This window comes from Chelonia mydas, chromosome 6 (assembly GCF_015237465.2).
Source record: "Chelonia mydas isolate rCheMyd1 chromosome 6, rCheMyd1.pri.v2, whole genome shotgun sequence".
NCBI lineage: Eukaryota > Metazoa > Chordata > Testudines > Cheloniidae > Chelonia > Chelonia mydas.
This window is the reverse complement of record NC_051246.2, coordinates 78,451,886-78,469,885: the sequence shown is the minus strand read 5'-3', so window position 1 is coordinate 78,469,885 and position 18,000 is coordinate 78,451,886. Positions and strand designations below refer to the sequence as shown.

The 18,000-nt window shown below is 38.8% G+C and overlaps 1 protein-coding gene across 1 annotated transcript in view; it reads left to right on the top strand.

The window, feature by feature from the left end:
* Positions 1–18,000, top strand: part of CDIN1 (CDAN1 interacting nuclease 1) — a 170,706-nt gene that overhangs the window by 65,755 nt on the left and 86,951 nt on the right. Inside the window, 2 exon segments of the mRNA XM_037900520.2 lie at positions 6,029–6,134; positions 6,450–6,500. Coding sequence (XP_037756448.1) covers positions 6,029–6,134; positions 6,450–6,500 — 157 coding nt within the window.

The window sequence follows — 18,000 nt, the reverse complement described above, 5'->3', positions numbered from 1 at the left end:
ACTCTTGCCTCTTTCGGTCTTACATTTTGTGCAAATGCACCTTTCTGTCACTACAAGTGAATGTGGTGAGTCTTTGCCTGTCCAGCTGGAAGAAAAGGGGTCAGGGCTCCTTTGGATCACAAGGGAAAGGAAAGGGAGATTTACCTAAGTGGAACCATGAGTTGAAGAGGAAATGGCAGCACCACTGACCCACCATGTACACTGAGAGGAAGGGAAATGGGATATTTATATCCCATGCATTCCAGAAGGCTTCTAGTCATAGGTGCTAGAACTAATGGTGGTATTTCCATTATATACAGGGGGGAAGGATATCTCAGTGGTTTGAGCATTGGCCTGCTAACCCCAGGGTTGTGAGTTCAATCCTTGAGGGGGCCCTTTAGGGATCTGGGGCAAAAATTGGGGATTGGCCCTGCTTTGAGCAGGGGGTTGGACTAGATGACATCCTGAGGTCCCTTCCAACCCTGATATTCTGTGGTTTACAGTTTTGGTTCAATGGCTCTCAGCACCCCCACTATAAAAATTGTTACATCACCTCTGCTTCTAGTTCAGTTTTTCATATACTTTCTCCATTCCAATTCTAAGACTGTAGAAAAACAGAAGGGTTTTTTTAAACAAATTATTTTACTCACAGATTGAATGCTTAATGCTCTCAATGTTCCATTTCTTTCCACTCTCTTCAAAAAGTGGGAAATAAGTCATGAGAGAGAACAGAACTTTGTAAGATGAATTTAGGTGTGAACCTTAAACTTTGGGATACCAGGGACAGACAGTGGTGGATAAAATACAAATATGTGTATGTAGCCAAAGCTTCAATGGTGCATGATGAGAGAGACAAAGAATAGGAGAAAAATCCTCTCTTTAAAGGAGAACTGAGGCACCGAGAGAGAAAGTGACTTGCCCAAAAGGAAATTTACGGCAGAGCAGGGAACCTCCTAAATCTCAGGCCTTGTCTCCACTAGAAAGAGTTTGCTGATGAGATATGCTATTAGAGCTATACTGGCAAACTCCATTTGTGGAGATGCAGCTTATAATGGCAAAAGAGTTCTTTTGTCATATTTTATACCAGTTTCCCAAAAGGAATAAGCTATACTGGCAAATGGACTTTTTGGCTGATATAATTACATCTACACTTGGACTCCTGTTGGCACAGCTATGTTTGTGGGGTAGTACTATGACTTTTTTTTCTACTCCTGACTGACATAGTTATGGTGGTAAAAATGTTTAGTGTAGATCAGGTGTTAGTCCAGTGTTCTAACCACAGGACCATCCCAAGCCCTTCTGACAATGTGTTTCAATGTGCCTAAATTTGTATCTGTTCTTCGTTGTAATAAAATAGTTCAGCTTCCAGTCCCATTCAGTAACCGGCCTTTCTTGTTAGATTACCAACAAGGATGCTGAATAGGGTTGCCTGTTGTCCGGTTTTCGATCGGAATGCCTGGTTGAAAAAGGACCCTGGCGGCTACGGTCAGCAATGCTGACAAGACTGTTAAAAGTCCGATCGGCAGCGCAGTGGGGCTAAAGCAGGCTACCTGGCTGCCGTGGCTCCACGCGGCTCCCGGAAACAGCAGCATGTCCCCCCTCCAACTCCTATGTTTGGGGCAGGCAGGGGGCTCTGCACGCTGCCCCCGCCCCAAGCGCTGGTTCCGCAGCTCTCAGTGGCTGGCACCTCCGGAAGCTGCTTGAGGTAAGCGCCTCCCGGAACCTGCACCCTGACCCCTCCCGCCTTCCAAACCCCTCGGTCCCAGCCTGGAGTACCCTCCTGCACCCCAGATCCTTCATCCCCAGCCCCACAGCCAGAGCCCTCACACACCCCCTGCACTCCAACCCCCTGCCTCACCCCGGAACCCACACTCCCAGCCCAGAGCCCGTACCTCCTTCCACACCCCAACCCCATGCCTCACCTTGGAGCCCCTTCCCATACTCCAGACTCCTTGGCTCTGTCCCCTCAGCCTGGAGCCCCCATCTGCACCCCAAATCCCTTATCCCTGGCTCCACCTCAGAGCCCTCACCCCCTCTCGCATCCTGACCCACTGCCTCAGTCCAGAGCCCCATCCTGCACCCTGAATATCTCATTTCTGGCCCCACCCCAGAGCCTGCACCTCAAGTGAAAATGAGCAAGTGAGTGAGGGTGGGGAGAGTGCGCAACAGAGGGAGGGGGGGATGGAGTGAGCAGGGGCGGGGCCTTGGAGAAGGGGTGGGGCAGGGCCTTGGAGGAGGGGTCAGGGAAGGGTGTTCGGTTTTGTGCAAGTAGAAAGTTGGCAACCCTAATGCCAAGCATGACAGTTTTTGTACTGTGGATGCATTTCTACAAGAAACTGACCTGTAACTACCAACTCATGATTAACTGAAGAATCTTCAGGTAGTAACTTTCAACCACTACTGACCTGTGTCTGATGTTCAGCTAGTGGTCTGGTTTATACCTGATTGAAATCCCATGTTATCAATCCTCTGGCCTATCCTTTCTCCCACATTTTCTCTTAAATTATATACCATTTTGTAATATATACAGAATCATGATCAAGGTATGAATACACTCCAACTTTTTCTGTTACCCTTACTGTTTTTAAAAGTCTGTCTACTTAATTGATACTATTCTTTATCTGAAAAGGAAAAATGCAGAAGACAAACTGAAGTCTATATTCAAAAACCAGTCAGAGAACACTTCAACCTCCCTGGTCACTCAGTTTCAGACCTAAAAGTCACAATTCTCCAACAAGAAAAACTTCAAAAACAGACTCCAACGAGAAACTGCAGAATTGGAATTAATTTGCAAACTGGACACTATTAAATTAGGCTTGAATAAAGACCAGGAGTGGATGGGTCATTACACAAAGTAAAAACTATTTCCCCATGCAAATTTTTCCCCTACTGTTACTCACACCTTCTTGTCAACTGTTTGAAATGGGCCATCCTTGATTATCATTACAAAAGTTTTTTTTCTCCTACTGATAATAGCCCACCTTGATTGATTAGTCTTGTTACAGTTAGTATGGCAACCCCCATTTTTTTTCATGTTCTCTGTGTGTATATATATCTTCCTATTGTATTTTCCACTGCATGCATCCAATGAAGTTGGTTTTAGCCCACGAAAGCTTATGCCCAAATAAATTTGTTAGTCTCTAAGGTGCCACAAGTACTTGGTTTTTTTTCTCATACAGACTAACATGGCTACCACTCTGAAACCTGAAGTCTATATTGTTGATGTAACATTTTAAAATGATTTCTATTATTTATCTTTGCAGCGTTACATATAAGGGTGGCTGAGAAATATATTCTGGGGATACAATATTTAACTTACATGTTTCTATGTAGTTAATTTCATAAATCTGTTTAATTTTACATAACATGTTTTCTCAGTTATCTTATGGTTCACATATAATATAACCAACTAAGTGTAAACAGCATTTTCTCAGAGTTGTTGGGTTTTTTTTAACTTGGGGCTAATAAGGGATTCTAAATATTTCTGTTACTATATTATAAATTCTGTTTTGCTGAGAAGCAAAACCAATGTCTGGGTATTTGAAACAGGAGCCATTCTAGATCAAAATCTTTTGATTCATATTATTAATTATTATGCAAAAGTGCCCAGATTAAGAGTCCAAAGAGAAATGGCTGCTGGACTTTTACAGAGACTATATTTAAACATGAAAATAAAAAATTAAATGTGTTTCCTGATACTGGCCATTGAAAATCCCATTTGTTCAACAAGATTAAAATTACAGTATGAAAAAATAACAAAAGACTAAGAAGAGTGCTTGGGAGACTTTATTCATTTATTGTTTCTGAATTTAGAATAGCATATTTTTAGGTAAAAGCAAATAAGTGTGCTGATGCTGAACAAATGCAGCAAAAACCTGAAAACTGCCGAAGTGGAATCTTCAGGTCCCTAACTACCACTAAAACTGTTCAGACAACATCTTTAATGTATTTAACACCTGTTTGAAGCTCTGCGTATCTTTCTCCTCTAATCCTAATCTCATACTTTTAAAAAATCTAAGCTGTTTTTCTAGGAAATATTCCTGTGCATAATGCTTTTGAGCACGGGGTTGCATAAGTGTAACTGAAGGCAGAATTTGGCCCTGTGTTTATAACATACCTTTGTGGTTCTGAGATTATCAGAGTTTGATCGTATGTGAATGGATAAGTGACTAGCAAATGGAGGGGAATATACTTGCAACTGCTTGTTGTGTAATCAAGAGTTCTTCTAATGATTGTCTCTGTTGTATTCCACTGAGAGTCATGCACATGCACCCAGAGCTTTTGAAAGTAGTACTCTTTGGCGGTCTGTGAATGCACCCTGTGCCACCTTGTGGTCTTGCCCAAGGCGATAAAGGGCACGGCGGGCCACCAGCGTCTCCAGTTCCTTCTCACCGCCACATAGTCCAAGTCAGAGCTTCTACTTCTAATGTCCTTGTGACACACTTCCCAAAACTGTCTTTAGTGCCCTTCAGAGTTTAGATTTCTTATTTGTTCTGTTTTTGTTTTTTGATTCTTCCCTTCGTACCTGAGTTAGGACTTGGGACACTGCTTCGGCAGTGTTTCCTGCCAAACTTTAAACCCCTCCCCACCTCCAGTATATGCCAGAGTTGCTGAGGTTCAAAACCTGTACCTCCTGCCCTCACTCGTTTTCCATCAGCGATAAACACCAGTGTTGCTTGTACTGCTTGGGGGGAAGCCCACGTCGCACCCATTTCACATCCTTTCCTGCCCATACTCAGGAGAACTGGACTCTCCCTTTCAGGAAACAACTTATGGAGATTGCCATGGGATTGGCATTGGATCCTGGCTGGGGAACCTGGTTGGGGAACCCTCCCTCCCATCCCCATACATCAGCCTGAACAGTCAAAGAGCTCACCTGCTGTGGAACCTCCGTCAGGCTCTGCTGGTACCAGTGCTAAGGACCCCACACCAGAGCCTAGCCGTTAACCAAGGAAGCATGCACATAAGCATGGCACCAAGTATCAGAGGGGTAGCCGTGTTAGTCTGTATCCACAAAAACAGCGAGGAGTCCGGTGGCACCTTAAAGACTAACAGATTTATTTGGGCATAAGCTTTCGTGGGTAAAAAACCCACTTCTTCAGATGCATGTTTTTTTTTACCCACGAAAGCTTATTCCACCTCAATCAACCCATACGTTTACCTACCTTCTTCCCCAATCCTCATGCCTCATGCCCTCACTCATTAGATGTTCGAAGGGCATTGACTTTTTATCTTGAGCGGACAAAGCCCTTTTGGAAATTTCCTTGTCCTTTTCATTGCTATAGCGGAGAGAATGAAAAGGCAAGCCATTTCCACCCAGAGAATCTCCAGGTGAGTTTCAGGGTGCATTATGCGCTGCTATCAATTACCAGAACCATACCCTTGTGAAGGGCCCATTCCACTAGAGCTCAAGCATCAACTAGAGCTGCACTCCACAGGTGTCCTTCACAGACATATTCAAGGTGGCCATGTCGAGTTCCGTACCCACCATTCTCTAGTGCATGATTCTGTGAAAAATAATTCGTTCAGAGCAGCAATCCTCCATTCCATAATCTCCTTGCGCTGTCCTCCCACATAAGTACTGCTTGTTAATCAACCTCAGTAGAATACAATAGGGAAGAAAATGAGGTTACTAACCTGTAACTGAAGGTTCTTCGAGATGTGTGGTCCCAATCTTTATTCCAAACCCACCCTCCTTCCCCTCTGCTGCGGATTCAGCAGCTCTGCAGTAGAGAAGGAACTGTAGATGCTGGTGGCCACACCCTTTATGGCCTTGCGCGAGACCACGAGGCAGCACAGGGCACATGCGTGGACCCCCAAACAGTACTACTTTCAAAAGCTGCAGCTCCGGGCGCATAGCATATGCACATAATCTTCAATGGCATACAGATAGGGACCACACATCTTGAAGAATCTTCAGTTACAGGTAAGTAACCTTGTTTTGTCAGTGTAGCCAACATTTTCCTTTTAAAAAGTATGTTTCACTTTTTTTGACAACTGGTTAATGATATGTTCATACTGAGCTAACAATTTTCTTTTTCTTCCATAGCCTCCAAGACTCTTATAAATAGTATGCTGCGGGACCCTTCTCAGATTCCAGATGGAGTTCTAGCAAATCAGGTCTATCAGGTATTAATCACAGCCATCTTTTTTCAGTGGCAATGCTGTTATCTGTCGAGCAGAGTAAAGGATTTTAAACCTCATTTAATTACTGTCATCATAAAACTATCACTAAGGTCAGGGTGCACCATAAATGGCAATGCAATATTTGTGAGAAGATCATTTCACTTTTTAATAGCTTGCTTTTATAGTGAATAAAAAGCATGCAATTTTTGTTTTCTGTGATTATATCCGAAACAGCCTTTGATAACCTTTTTGAGGCAAAGTAATTACTGTTTTTAGCATACTGTTTTAACTATAATAGATTTGTAGTTGACCATCACTATACTACTACTCTTATTTGTCTGCAGGTGTACTGTGAATGACTGTTGTTATGGACCACTGGTGGACTGCATCAAACAGTATCCTTTCCCATAAAATTTTAGGTGCACAATTGACGAGCTTAGACTCTGTGGATGGAGATTATGTCTAGCTTTAACCTGACATAAAGTTCCGCTTTCACAAAACACATTTCATACTCTTCTATTTTACATTCAATCAAGTAGATGGTCACTGCAGTCCTTTCTCTTATGCCGTTTAACTAAAATCAGATAGGCCAAGGGAAGTTATCAGTTCAGAGGCTGTACATACATATGCTTATTGGAAACCCTCTTGTTTTTGGTGCGATGAAATCATATTGTGATTCATATAAAGCCATTAAAGTGCCATAGACACTGTCCGGTATTGCAATATTCTTAACTAATTTGATGTTTCCTTTGGATTTTTTGAAGTGCTTTTCAAGTTCTGATTTAAATTTTAAATGCTGTATCTGACATTCCCGTGCAGCTCTTTTCTCCTCTTCTTCAAGGAAAGTAGGGCATAAGGTATAGGAAATAAAACTATTTTTGAAAGTGGGAGAGAGTGTCAGAGGTATCTCCACAATGAGCTGAGTACTGTGGAGGAAGAGTCAGCTCTCAGTGGTTGCAGCAGACTGGGGATTCTATACGGGCCTGAATAGATGAGGATGAAGGATTGTATTCGGAAGGCGCCACTCTTGTGCAGATTCACTGGCCCAAAAGCACTTTATTGGGCATAAAGGGTTGCTGATCTATTTCAGCCCATGGTTGGAAGAGAAACCTTCAGTTTGTGGCCTTGTATCCAGTCTGCAGGATGGTGAGTGGATTTCCTCCCCTTAGTCCTAGAGAGTTCTCTGTACAAATTTCAATAAGATTTTGGAGGAGGTGAGAATTTCACCCTGTATTAGGAGGGAAGGGGAGCCACGATGGTTCCCAGCAGTTAAACATGGAGAAAAAATGTATTCACTGTTCATACGTATTAAAGGAGATATTTCTTCTTACACCCCCAATACACTTTGCAGTCATAGTGTTTGCATTTCCTGAAAAAAAATTGCCACATTTCCTGCCACTTTTTTCCTCAGATTTACTTTGTATGGTATATCGTAAGGGCCCAATCCTGCTCCCATTAACTTTAATGAAAGCATGTTTGGGACAAATTCTATTTGTATGGTATATTCTTTGAGGTTCACTGTAACATTAAGTACAATTATACATAGGTGTATTCATTAAACATCATCCTATCTTTTAAAGGATCATTAATCATAAGGTCTGTTAAATTAGGTACATGAGGTTGTATTCTTTTTATGAAGAATCTGAATAGATGCTTCTGAGCTGTAAAAACTAACTTTATTTTATAAAAATGATGCACTATACTGCACATCTCTGCTTTATATTAAATTGTTAAGAAATAGTGCATTTTTTCTGTAATCTGTAGTGTGTTTTTCCCCCCCTGTATTTCAAATCAGCTTGCACAAAAAATGATGGCATTATTAGGAAACATAAAAAGTTTGTCAACTGAAGATTGTTACAGTAAAGTTTGGTGATATTTAGCGGTGTGAATGCATTATCTGAGAGTGTATGTTGCTGAATTAGATGCTAATTTTAAGGCACATGAAATAGTTAAAAATCAATTTAAAGTTAAGGTTTTAAAAGCATAATGTCTTCTGAAGGATTGCATATTGATTTTAAATATAACTATCTAATTATATATGCATGGACTAAAGTATGAAGTCTACCTCTTTGTAAATGCCAGGAGGCTATTTTTCAGTAATAGTTCAGATGCTTACGGGGAAAACTAGGCTGTTGGATTGCATGAGCAGAAAATGGTCTTGTGAGGTTATTTAAAAGTTTTTGCCCCATGGTCACTGCTATTCATCAATAATAGGTATTATTATAGGACTAAGTCTAAGTGTTTCTGCTTATGTGCATTATCAATTCTGTTTGCAGTTTTGTCTTATATTTTTGCCATCATTCATTTTCCTTTTTTTGGTTCTGTCACTGCCAGTATAGTTTAATGTAGTACATGCTTTCAACTGATAGAGACAATGATGTATATATGTAAAGTGATTCCTTATGATTGGCTTTTTTGCAGTTCAGCAGTTAGAGCTGGTAAAAGTTAGAGTAATTAATTATAATGGTGGTAAATTCTGCAGTTTATCACTTTGTATAAGATATCCTAAACAAATTATGAATTGTAGTTGTTTTTAAGTTTCATTTACAGATTCTCCTTTACAAAATTTCCAATCAACTAGAACTTTGAAGTGCTAGATTTTACCCCGGGCAAAGAGACTGGAGACATCTAAAGTTGTGACCTTGTACTTTTTAGTGATAATACCAAATTCAGATCAACGGGCTGTCTATGGAATCAGAAGGATTGGAGATACTACACTGAAATATTTTATTTCACCTTGTGAGAAATACTGGTTTTTCATATAACTGAAAATCAATTAAAAGGCTGTTTTGGTATAGTGAGATACACCAGATGGTTTCAGAGTATATCTTTAAGTATAAAAAGTTCAGTATTTAAAGAACAAAATCTTAAATTGTTCAATTGTTATCCAATTTATTGTGGTTTATGTACTTAGGCAAAAACTCCCATTGACCTTCAGTGAGGAGTCCTTGAGTACAAAGCCCAAAGATCAGGGCCCAAAATTTTCAGCTATAAAGGCACTCATTTTAGTCTCACGCTTTGCTCTTTTGGAGAAGAAAATGGAAGCAAGATAAAGTACTACTCTTGGTTATATTGAAGAAAGTTGTTTATGATGATACCTGCCTTTTGTCATTTGTGTGAGGTGTTTTTTTTTATTTTATTTCTACTTAAAGACTAGTATAAATTTTCAAAAGTAACTGGTGATTTTGGGTGCCTCCATTTTTGGGTACCCAACTTGACACACCATAAAGGGCCTTGGTTTTTAAAAAGCACTAAGTCACAAATCACTGGGTCACTCCTGATGATGTGGGGCATTATATTCTAGCGTAACAGTGTTCATGAATTTAGTTTCATTCCAAACATATAGCACTTTTTCCTTAACTTACATCCATCAGTGCTATTGGGCTATGAGCATTGAAGTCCTGCTGCGAGAAATGCTGCTGGAGAAAAATCTCTCTTTCTTAGGTAAGAATCTATAGTATCTAACCTATGATACGTTAGCTTCAAAGATCTCAGTGACTGTTTACTTAAGGGGAAAAAAAAGAGACCTCAACACATGCTGTATTATGTAAAGGAAGAGTAAAAAATGGTTGATGCTGTACATGTTATCTTTTATTGATTTAGAACTGAGCAGGAACTCAGTTACCTAATACCCTATATATACAGCACATGCACAGGCTTGCAATTAATATTTTATAGAATAAGTAGCTGAAAAAAATGCTTTAATATCTGCTGCAGTATTACTTTTGGTGTCATGAGATATTAGCCATAATCTAGGCCATATGAGACTTAGAAGGAAGGATAAGAAATATTAGTTGCAAAATGCTTTATGTATTAAAGAACTGCCAGAAGAGTTCACTTGTTTATCTGTAAGTGCAGTTTCTGATATTTTTGAACTAATGCGCTGAAATCTTTCCACCTTTCTATCTTTCAAGTCATTTTAAGAATTTATTTTGGAAAATGTTCACGTAGATATTAGAAGATGATTTAATTTTCTATCTGTTAAAAAGTATTAAACATGATACAGTAATATTAATTATAGTGGTTAGCATTTAAAGAATTATTTCTCTTATCTGATAATAAATTATGATAGTTTCTTATATCTGGAATTCCTTCTGTGGTGACATTATATCAAAATAAGACAGCTGCAACCTAGTTCTATAGTAAAATGTTGTATTCTTCAAAGAGATTTCTTATGTAGAAAGATAATACAACACATGTATTAGTTTCACCTAAAACTAATACCTCTTTTGAACAAATAATGTCCTAACTTTTACAAAAAGGAACAGAAAATAGCTTAATTGATAAATAGTAAGTATTATGGATTTATCAAAAGCAAGTCATGCCAGATTAGTTTCTTTCTGTGGTAGGATAACAATTAGTAGTAGATAAAGGAATAGTAATAGTAGATAAAGGAATTTCTTAGGACATAGTGTATCAATTTTAGTAAACATGTAGTATGGTTTCATATAACATAAACTTAGGGAAATTAAAGAAATGTGGGTTATGTGACTTTAGCTGCAGTGGTTCCCCAACTTTAACAACCTGTGAACCCCTTTCACTAAATGTTATGTCTCGCGAACCCCCTCCTAAATACCCCCTCCGTGTATTTCCAGGGATTTTCTCCTTTACCAGATTATAAATTACAAAAGCAGTGATCTTGGAAATATAACAATTTGTTTTTTATGACATGCTTATTACACACTATTTATTATTAATTATTATTTATCATTACAGTATTTTTATTACATTATGAAAACAGGCAACACTCTTCCAAGATCTCACTTTCGTAGCTTGTATCACTTTGAATAAGCCTGTCTATAAGACAAGGCTCCTATGTTTCATCAAGGAGTATCAGATGTGAAACAGCATGAAGGTATTTAAGAAGCCAAACTCAGAGTTCCTCCTACACAAGCATTCAGGTCTTGAACAGCCCAGGCAAACAATGCACATTACAACAAAGCTTAAACTTGTTCTTCATAATAATTTAAAAACAATATTAGCTGCCTATTTAATTTTAAAAACAGCAAAAAAATATCCAACTCCCTTTCCATTTCTTATAAGGAGTCTTAAGTTTAAATCTCCTCAGTGTGATAGAAATGCTTGCTTTGATCTGCTTAGCTCTTGGAAGTCCAGGGGCTCCGGGCTGCTGGCCCCCATGCTGCCCTGAGAGTCCCTAGGGACAGCTCTTTCCACCATTAGGGAGGACTTTTTCCCCCGAGAACCCCCTGTAGCATTTTGCGAACCCCCAGGGGTTCGCGAACCCCATGTTTGGGAACTACTGCTCTAGTGGGAACATGAAACTTACAACGTTTTAAAATCAAACTTAGGAACTTAGTGGTGTGGGTCTGGAAAGGCTCAGTACTATTTTTGGCTTTGGCTTGTAATTACTGTAGTAGTAGTAGTAATAATTACTAATTATTAATAATAAAAACAAATAAAAACATCTTACAAGTGAATATTAAAGACAGGGTATGGAAAAAGGTTGTTCATAACTGACAAAGTCAAGAAGTACTGGGGAGTAAATATACTATTTTAGATTATATTGAGTACTGTATTTCCAGGATGTTAGATGTTTCCAGTTTATGTAAAAAGACAAGATGGTGCTACTTTTCTACTTGTGTATAAAGCTGCTTTTTTTAAGGACTCTTTACTAAACGATCATTTCAGTGACTCTTCCATTTTTTCACATTTCTCTTGTATGACTTAAAATGTATACTGATTTTTTTTAACTTGTTGGCGTGTACCAATAGGCAAGTGAGTCATATATTATTAAGTACCAGTATTTGTATCTACAATTTGAAGGATGAAATGGAGATTATATGGGTTGTGTTATTCATAGATGAGTAGAATAGGTGAGAAATCACGAGCATTTGAGAAATAATTAAAACTACAGCACAATATTGGCATATTAAACAATGAACTGAATTAGTAAAATAAGATTAAATCCTTATATGCAAATATAGAGCCGAAGGATTACTGGCCAGACAGTAATTATTAAAGAGAAGGACTTGATCATTTTAAATTGATAAACTGGATAATGCTATGCTGTCACAAAAAAGGCACATACTTTCTTGGGATTTTCTTGGTTATATTAATAGGAGTACTATAAGCAAACCAAGTGAGGCAATTCATATAGTCATTTCAACCACTGTGGAGTTAGAATAATGCCAAAGTTAAGATATAAGACAGCATTTATTATAAGCCAGCCCTCAGTCCTACAAAATAATATGTTACATTAGATGCCCAAAGTCACATAGTAAATCCGTGTCAGAAATGGGATTAGAATCATATCTTGACTCCCAGTCCACTAAATTAGTCACAAAATAGCTCTTTTTCCTGTCTGTAAAATGGGTATAGCTAGTAAAAGGCTATATGAGTGCGAAGTGTCAAGTGGCAGTAGCAGAGGTGGAAATACAAATTTAAGATTTCCTAATCACCAGTCCTGTGCTCCATTAGTTAGACCATATTGCCTATAGGGAACATAAGGCACAAACATTATCACAAACCAATATCTACATAATGGCAAAATTAGTCAAAAAGTTTCATGACTGCTGAAACAGGCAATTTTTGTCAAATTTTTTGCAACCAACATTTTACCTACTTGTTTTTTTTTTTTTTTACCTCTTTGGGGGTCACAGTCAGGGCTTCATGGAGGTTATAATTTCTACCAACGAGCTTGTGACTCATGAACATAAATTATAAAATACTGTTCTAATCTGTTCAGCCATTGTTGGGTTATCAGCTTACAAAACTAGTTTTCTGCTTAAAAAAACAAGAAACAAAAAATGTCATTAAGGGGATTAATGTTGAGACAATATACCCTGACCCTATATCCAGCCAATCCTCTTCCAGCAGGCCAGAGACTACACACCTCAGCTTACCTTTCAAATATGAATCAGAGACAACATTCCCCCACATCTTCCACAAACCTAATATGCTCTATTGTTTATGGGTAAGGATATGATTTTATCATGGAGGTCATGGATTCTGTGACTTTAATGGACCTCTGACTTTTTTGGCTTCAGCCCCTGCCAGAGCGGCGGGGCTGGAGAAGCTGTCTGCCCCCACTGCAGAAGAAGGAGCTGGAGAGGTGCACAGTGGTCAGCCCTCGGCAGGGCTCTGACTGTTAGCCCTCCCTCCCTCCCCCCCGGCTGTATTTTTAGTAAAAGTCAGGGGCAGGTCATGGGGCTTCCATTAATTTTTGTTTATTGCCTGTGACCTGTTCCTGACTTTTACTAAAAATACCCATGACAAAATCTTAACCTTATTTATGGGTTTGAAATGACACTGATTCTCTCCTGTTTGTCGTTTTGACCTCCACATAAAGTCCAGAGATTTACCTTCATCTTGTCCACTCTACACATTGGTCACTGATCCATACATCTGAGCGTGGCTTTACTTAGGCATGCAGCTGCCAACTTTTTCCTGCCCCACTATTTTCCCTCCAGTCAGTCATCAAGTCATATGTACCCACAAGTCACAAGATGCATACAGTGCGTCTTCTGCTTAATCCATCTGGGTCCTGCTTGTTGCACGGGCAGGATGCTGGTGTCCTCTATAAATCACGTATCTTGTGCAGGTTGCAGATACCAAGAACACATGTTTCAAGCCTCAAATCCCCTGGCACCTTTCCAATACAGAGAAGAGATTTGATCATTGCATCTCCCTACTGCCCTTTTCCCCATTATACTGTGTGTATCCACTGGAATGGTGAGCACAGATGATATCAGCAAACAATTAAACACCAAACAGTGGGAATTAATTCATTGCTCAGTGGGATAGACTTGAGTTTTGTGGCATCTCATGAAGGTCTCCCACCTGAAGGTGGTGGGCAGGAATATGGTGCAACGTTAAAGTTGGTGCAGAGAACTTAATGATAAATTTGCCAAGTTTCTGAATTTTTTTAAAAATACACAGTTCTTTTTCGAGTGTTGGTCCCTGTATGTACTCCACATGTGGGTGTGTATGTTCAACATGCACGTGAGTCCAGAGATATTAACAAGCAGTGTTTGTTGGCCCATACGTGTGCAGTAGATCTCCTTGTCCTCCCAACTGAGGGTAAAAGGAGCAGTGTAGGTCAATGCCCTATCAGTTCTTTCTTACCGCTGCATAGTCTGAGTCAGAATCCAGTGTCTTCTCTTGCTTCAGCCTTTCAGAAAACCTGTAAGATTGTAAATAGTTATTCTTTAGCTTAGTTCAGTTAGTCTTAGTGTAGTTAGTGTGGTTTGTTTCCCTGGATCGGGGACTCCCTCCCCATGGTCAGAAACTATGCCCAGACTTCTGGGTTTCAAAAACTATATTGCCTGCCCTAGATCCTGCTCCATCGGTGATGAACACCAATGCTGCCACTTCTGTCTGGGTGAGACACACATTTCAGCAAAGTGCAGCATTTGTCGCTCTGTTCCACAGAGTACTCACAAAGCTTGTGAGCTTTGCCTTAGAAAATACTTAATGGAGAAGGCTATGAAGCCCCTCTCTGATCCAGGCCAAGAAGACCACCGTACATTGGCCTAACCAAATGAACAGTGCCCTTCTAAGCACGTGCTTAAGAAGCAGAGCCCTCCAAGCCTAAGCTTCTGCAGGGCTTCCCATGAGAGTAAGGGACACTCTCGTGGCACAAGGACAGATCCCTGTCGAGGACTGTCCATAAGAGACTCCTACTCCTTCCCTGAGTCCATTAAGGTCGGGTAAGCCCGTATACACATTCCCTAAATTTTTTTTAAATATACCGTTAGAGGGTTTTTTGTTGTTTTTAACAATAAATTCTTTAACTTAACCTCTTTTTGGGGGGAGGGGATTGTAATTACACACTGTATAACACCTACTACACACAGGTTAGTATTTTGGACATCTTGAACAAATTTGAGAAATTTAAGAGAATAATAAATCATTAAGCATTTGAAAATATGGCACAGAGGAGAGTTTAGAGTAATGGACCTTTTTCAGTTTAGAGTAAAGATGTCTGAGGGCAGGAATAACTAATTATATATGTAAAAGGAGATGTCATGAAAATGTCAGTGGCCAGTTATTCCTACTAATGAATAAGGGCAGAACTAGTAGTAATAGGCTTAAGCTGCAGTTGGGAAGATGAAATTAAATACGAGAAAAACTTCATAATCATAGGTTTCAGAGTAGCAGCCGTGTTAGTCTGTATTCGCAAAAAGAAAAGGAGTACTTGTGGCACCTTAGAGACTAACAAATTTATGCTTAAGCTTATGCTCAGATAAATTTGTTAGTCTCTGAGGTGCCACAAGTACTTCTTTTCTTTTTTCATAGTTATAGGAACTGTTAAGTACAGGAACAATCTGCCTGGGAAGCTTGTGGAATCACCTTCACTGAAAAATTCAAGGCTAGACTTGACACTCATCTAACAAATATGTTTAATGAAATCAATCCCGGCATGATACAAGGGAATGGACTAGATGACTCACTAAAGGATCCTTCGACCCAAATGATTGTCATTTTTGTGGCCTTGTATAAACTTCTGTAGCATGCAAATCAGACTTAATTATTAATGAATCATGACCTATGATAGACTTCAGGTTACCTTTTTAAAAAATATAATAAGCTGTATGTAATTTGTGCTGTCAAATACAAAATTTTAGCAATTCTAGAAGGGATTATCTCATCAGTATATAAAGATATAAATAAAGGAAATTATGGTATATATTAAAATATTTATATAAGCTCACTTAAGTTTAAGATGTGTTAAGTGGTTGTCTTTTTTTCTTTCAATTTATTACATGTGTCTGTCTCAAGTTCTAGACTTTGATGTTATGAAAACACATTTGATCAGTTGCTAAGACAAATAAGTTTGTTTACATTTATGGGGGATAATGCTGCCCGCTTAAGAACGGGCGTTCACATGTCACTTTTGTAGCAGGCATTGCAACGTATTACGTGCCAGATATGCTAAACATTCGTATGCCCCCTTCATGCTTCAGCCACCATTCCAGAGGATGTGCTTTCATGCTGATGACACTCATTTTAAAAAAATAATGCGTTAATTAAATTTGTGACTGAACTCCTTGGAAGAGAATTGAATGTCTCCTGCTCTGTTTTACCCGCATTCTGCCATATATTTCATGTTCTAGCAGTCTCATTTGATGACCCAGCACATTTGTTCATTTTAAGAACACTTTCACTGCAGATTTCACAAAATACAAAGAAGGTACCAATGTGAGATTTCTAAAGATAACTACAGGACTTGACCCAAGGTTTAAGAATCTGAAGTGCCTTCCAAAATCTGAGAGGGACAAGGTGTGGAGTATGTTTTCAGAAGTCTTAAAGAGCAACACTCCGATGCGGAAACTACAGAACCCAAACCACCAAAAAAGAAAATCAACCTTTTGCTGGTGGCATCTGACTGGGATGATTAAAAATGAACATGCATCAGTCCATACTGCTTTGGATCATTATTGAGCAGATCCCATCATCAGCATGGACACACGTCCTCTGGAATGGTGGTTGAAGCATGAAGGAACATATGAATCTTTAGTGCATCTGGCACATAAATATCTTGTGACGCCGGCTACAACAGTGCCATGGGAACACCTGTTCTCACTTTCAGGTGACATTGTAAACAAGAAGCAGACAGCCTTATCTCCTCTAAATGTAAACAAATTTGTTTCTCAGAGCGATTGGCTGAACAAGAAGTAGGACTGATTGGACTAGTAGGCTTTAAAGTTTTACATTGTTTTATTTTTGAATGCAGTTATTTTTGTATATAATTCTACATTTGTAAATTCAACTTTCATGATAAAGATATTGCACTACAGTACTTGTATTAGATTGTGAAAATACTATTTCTTTTATTTTTTATCGTGCAAAATTATAATAAAAATAAATGTAAAGTGAGCACTGTACACTTTGTATTCTGTGTTGTGTTTGAAAATGAAGAAAACATCCAAAATATTTACATAAATGGTTATTTTTATTGTTTAACATATTGATGCCTAGTATGGGATTTTTTTATTTTTTGTGCAGATATGAAGTTTTAAATACATTCTTAAGATACAGTCTAATATTATTTTCTCTTTGGTTAATGTCAAATGTGTTCAATAATACTGCGGTTTTAAGATAGATGAAGTTTTAACCAAAGCATCCGAGCCTCTTTTTTAACTATTTTCAAACATTAGAATCAGCAGTTAGGAGTAGGCAACAGTTATCCTATTCTTCACTCCTATCAGGATGAAGAAATTGTTCAGAATATTGATTTATCGTGTTGTTATGGTGTGACTCAAAATGGGTTTCAGAGATTAACATAAAGTAAAGCTTTGTTAATCTGCCCATCTCTCATCCATATATTTTATATCTGGGTTAAAAAAAAAAAACACTAGCTTTTGCTCTCTGACACCTACCAAGGCTTAATAGCTGATATGTCACTCTTGTGAGGTGCTGTATTACTAACACTTATTTTTACAATATACTAGAGCAGGGGTAGGCAACCTATGGCATGCGTGCCAAAGGCAGCATGCGAGCTGATTTTCAGTGGCACTCACACTGCCCGGGTCCTAGCCACCGGTCCGGGGGGGGCTCTGCATTTTAATTTAATTTTAAATGAAGCTTCTTAAACATTTTTAAAACCTTATTTACTTTACATACAATAATAGTTTAGTTATATGTTAAAGACTTATAGAAAGAGACCTTCTAAAAACATTAAAATGTATTACTGGCATGCGAAACCTTAAATTAGAGTGAATAAATGAAGACTCGGCTCACCACTTCTGAAAGATTGCCGACCCCTGTACTAGAGTACACTTATTAGTACATGTCAAAATGAATGAAGTACATCTAGTTGTGCATTTTCCCCCTTCTTTTGGTTGTTCACTTACACACTAATTCATAACTACCCCAATGGATATCCTAGTCTTAGTGCAAATTAGTGAGGTTTTACTGTAACTTCTAGTGCAG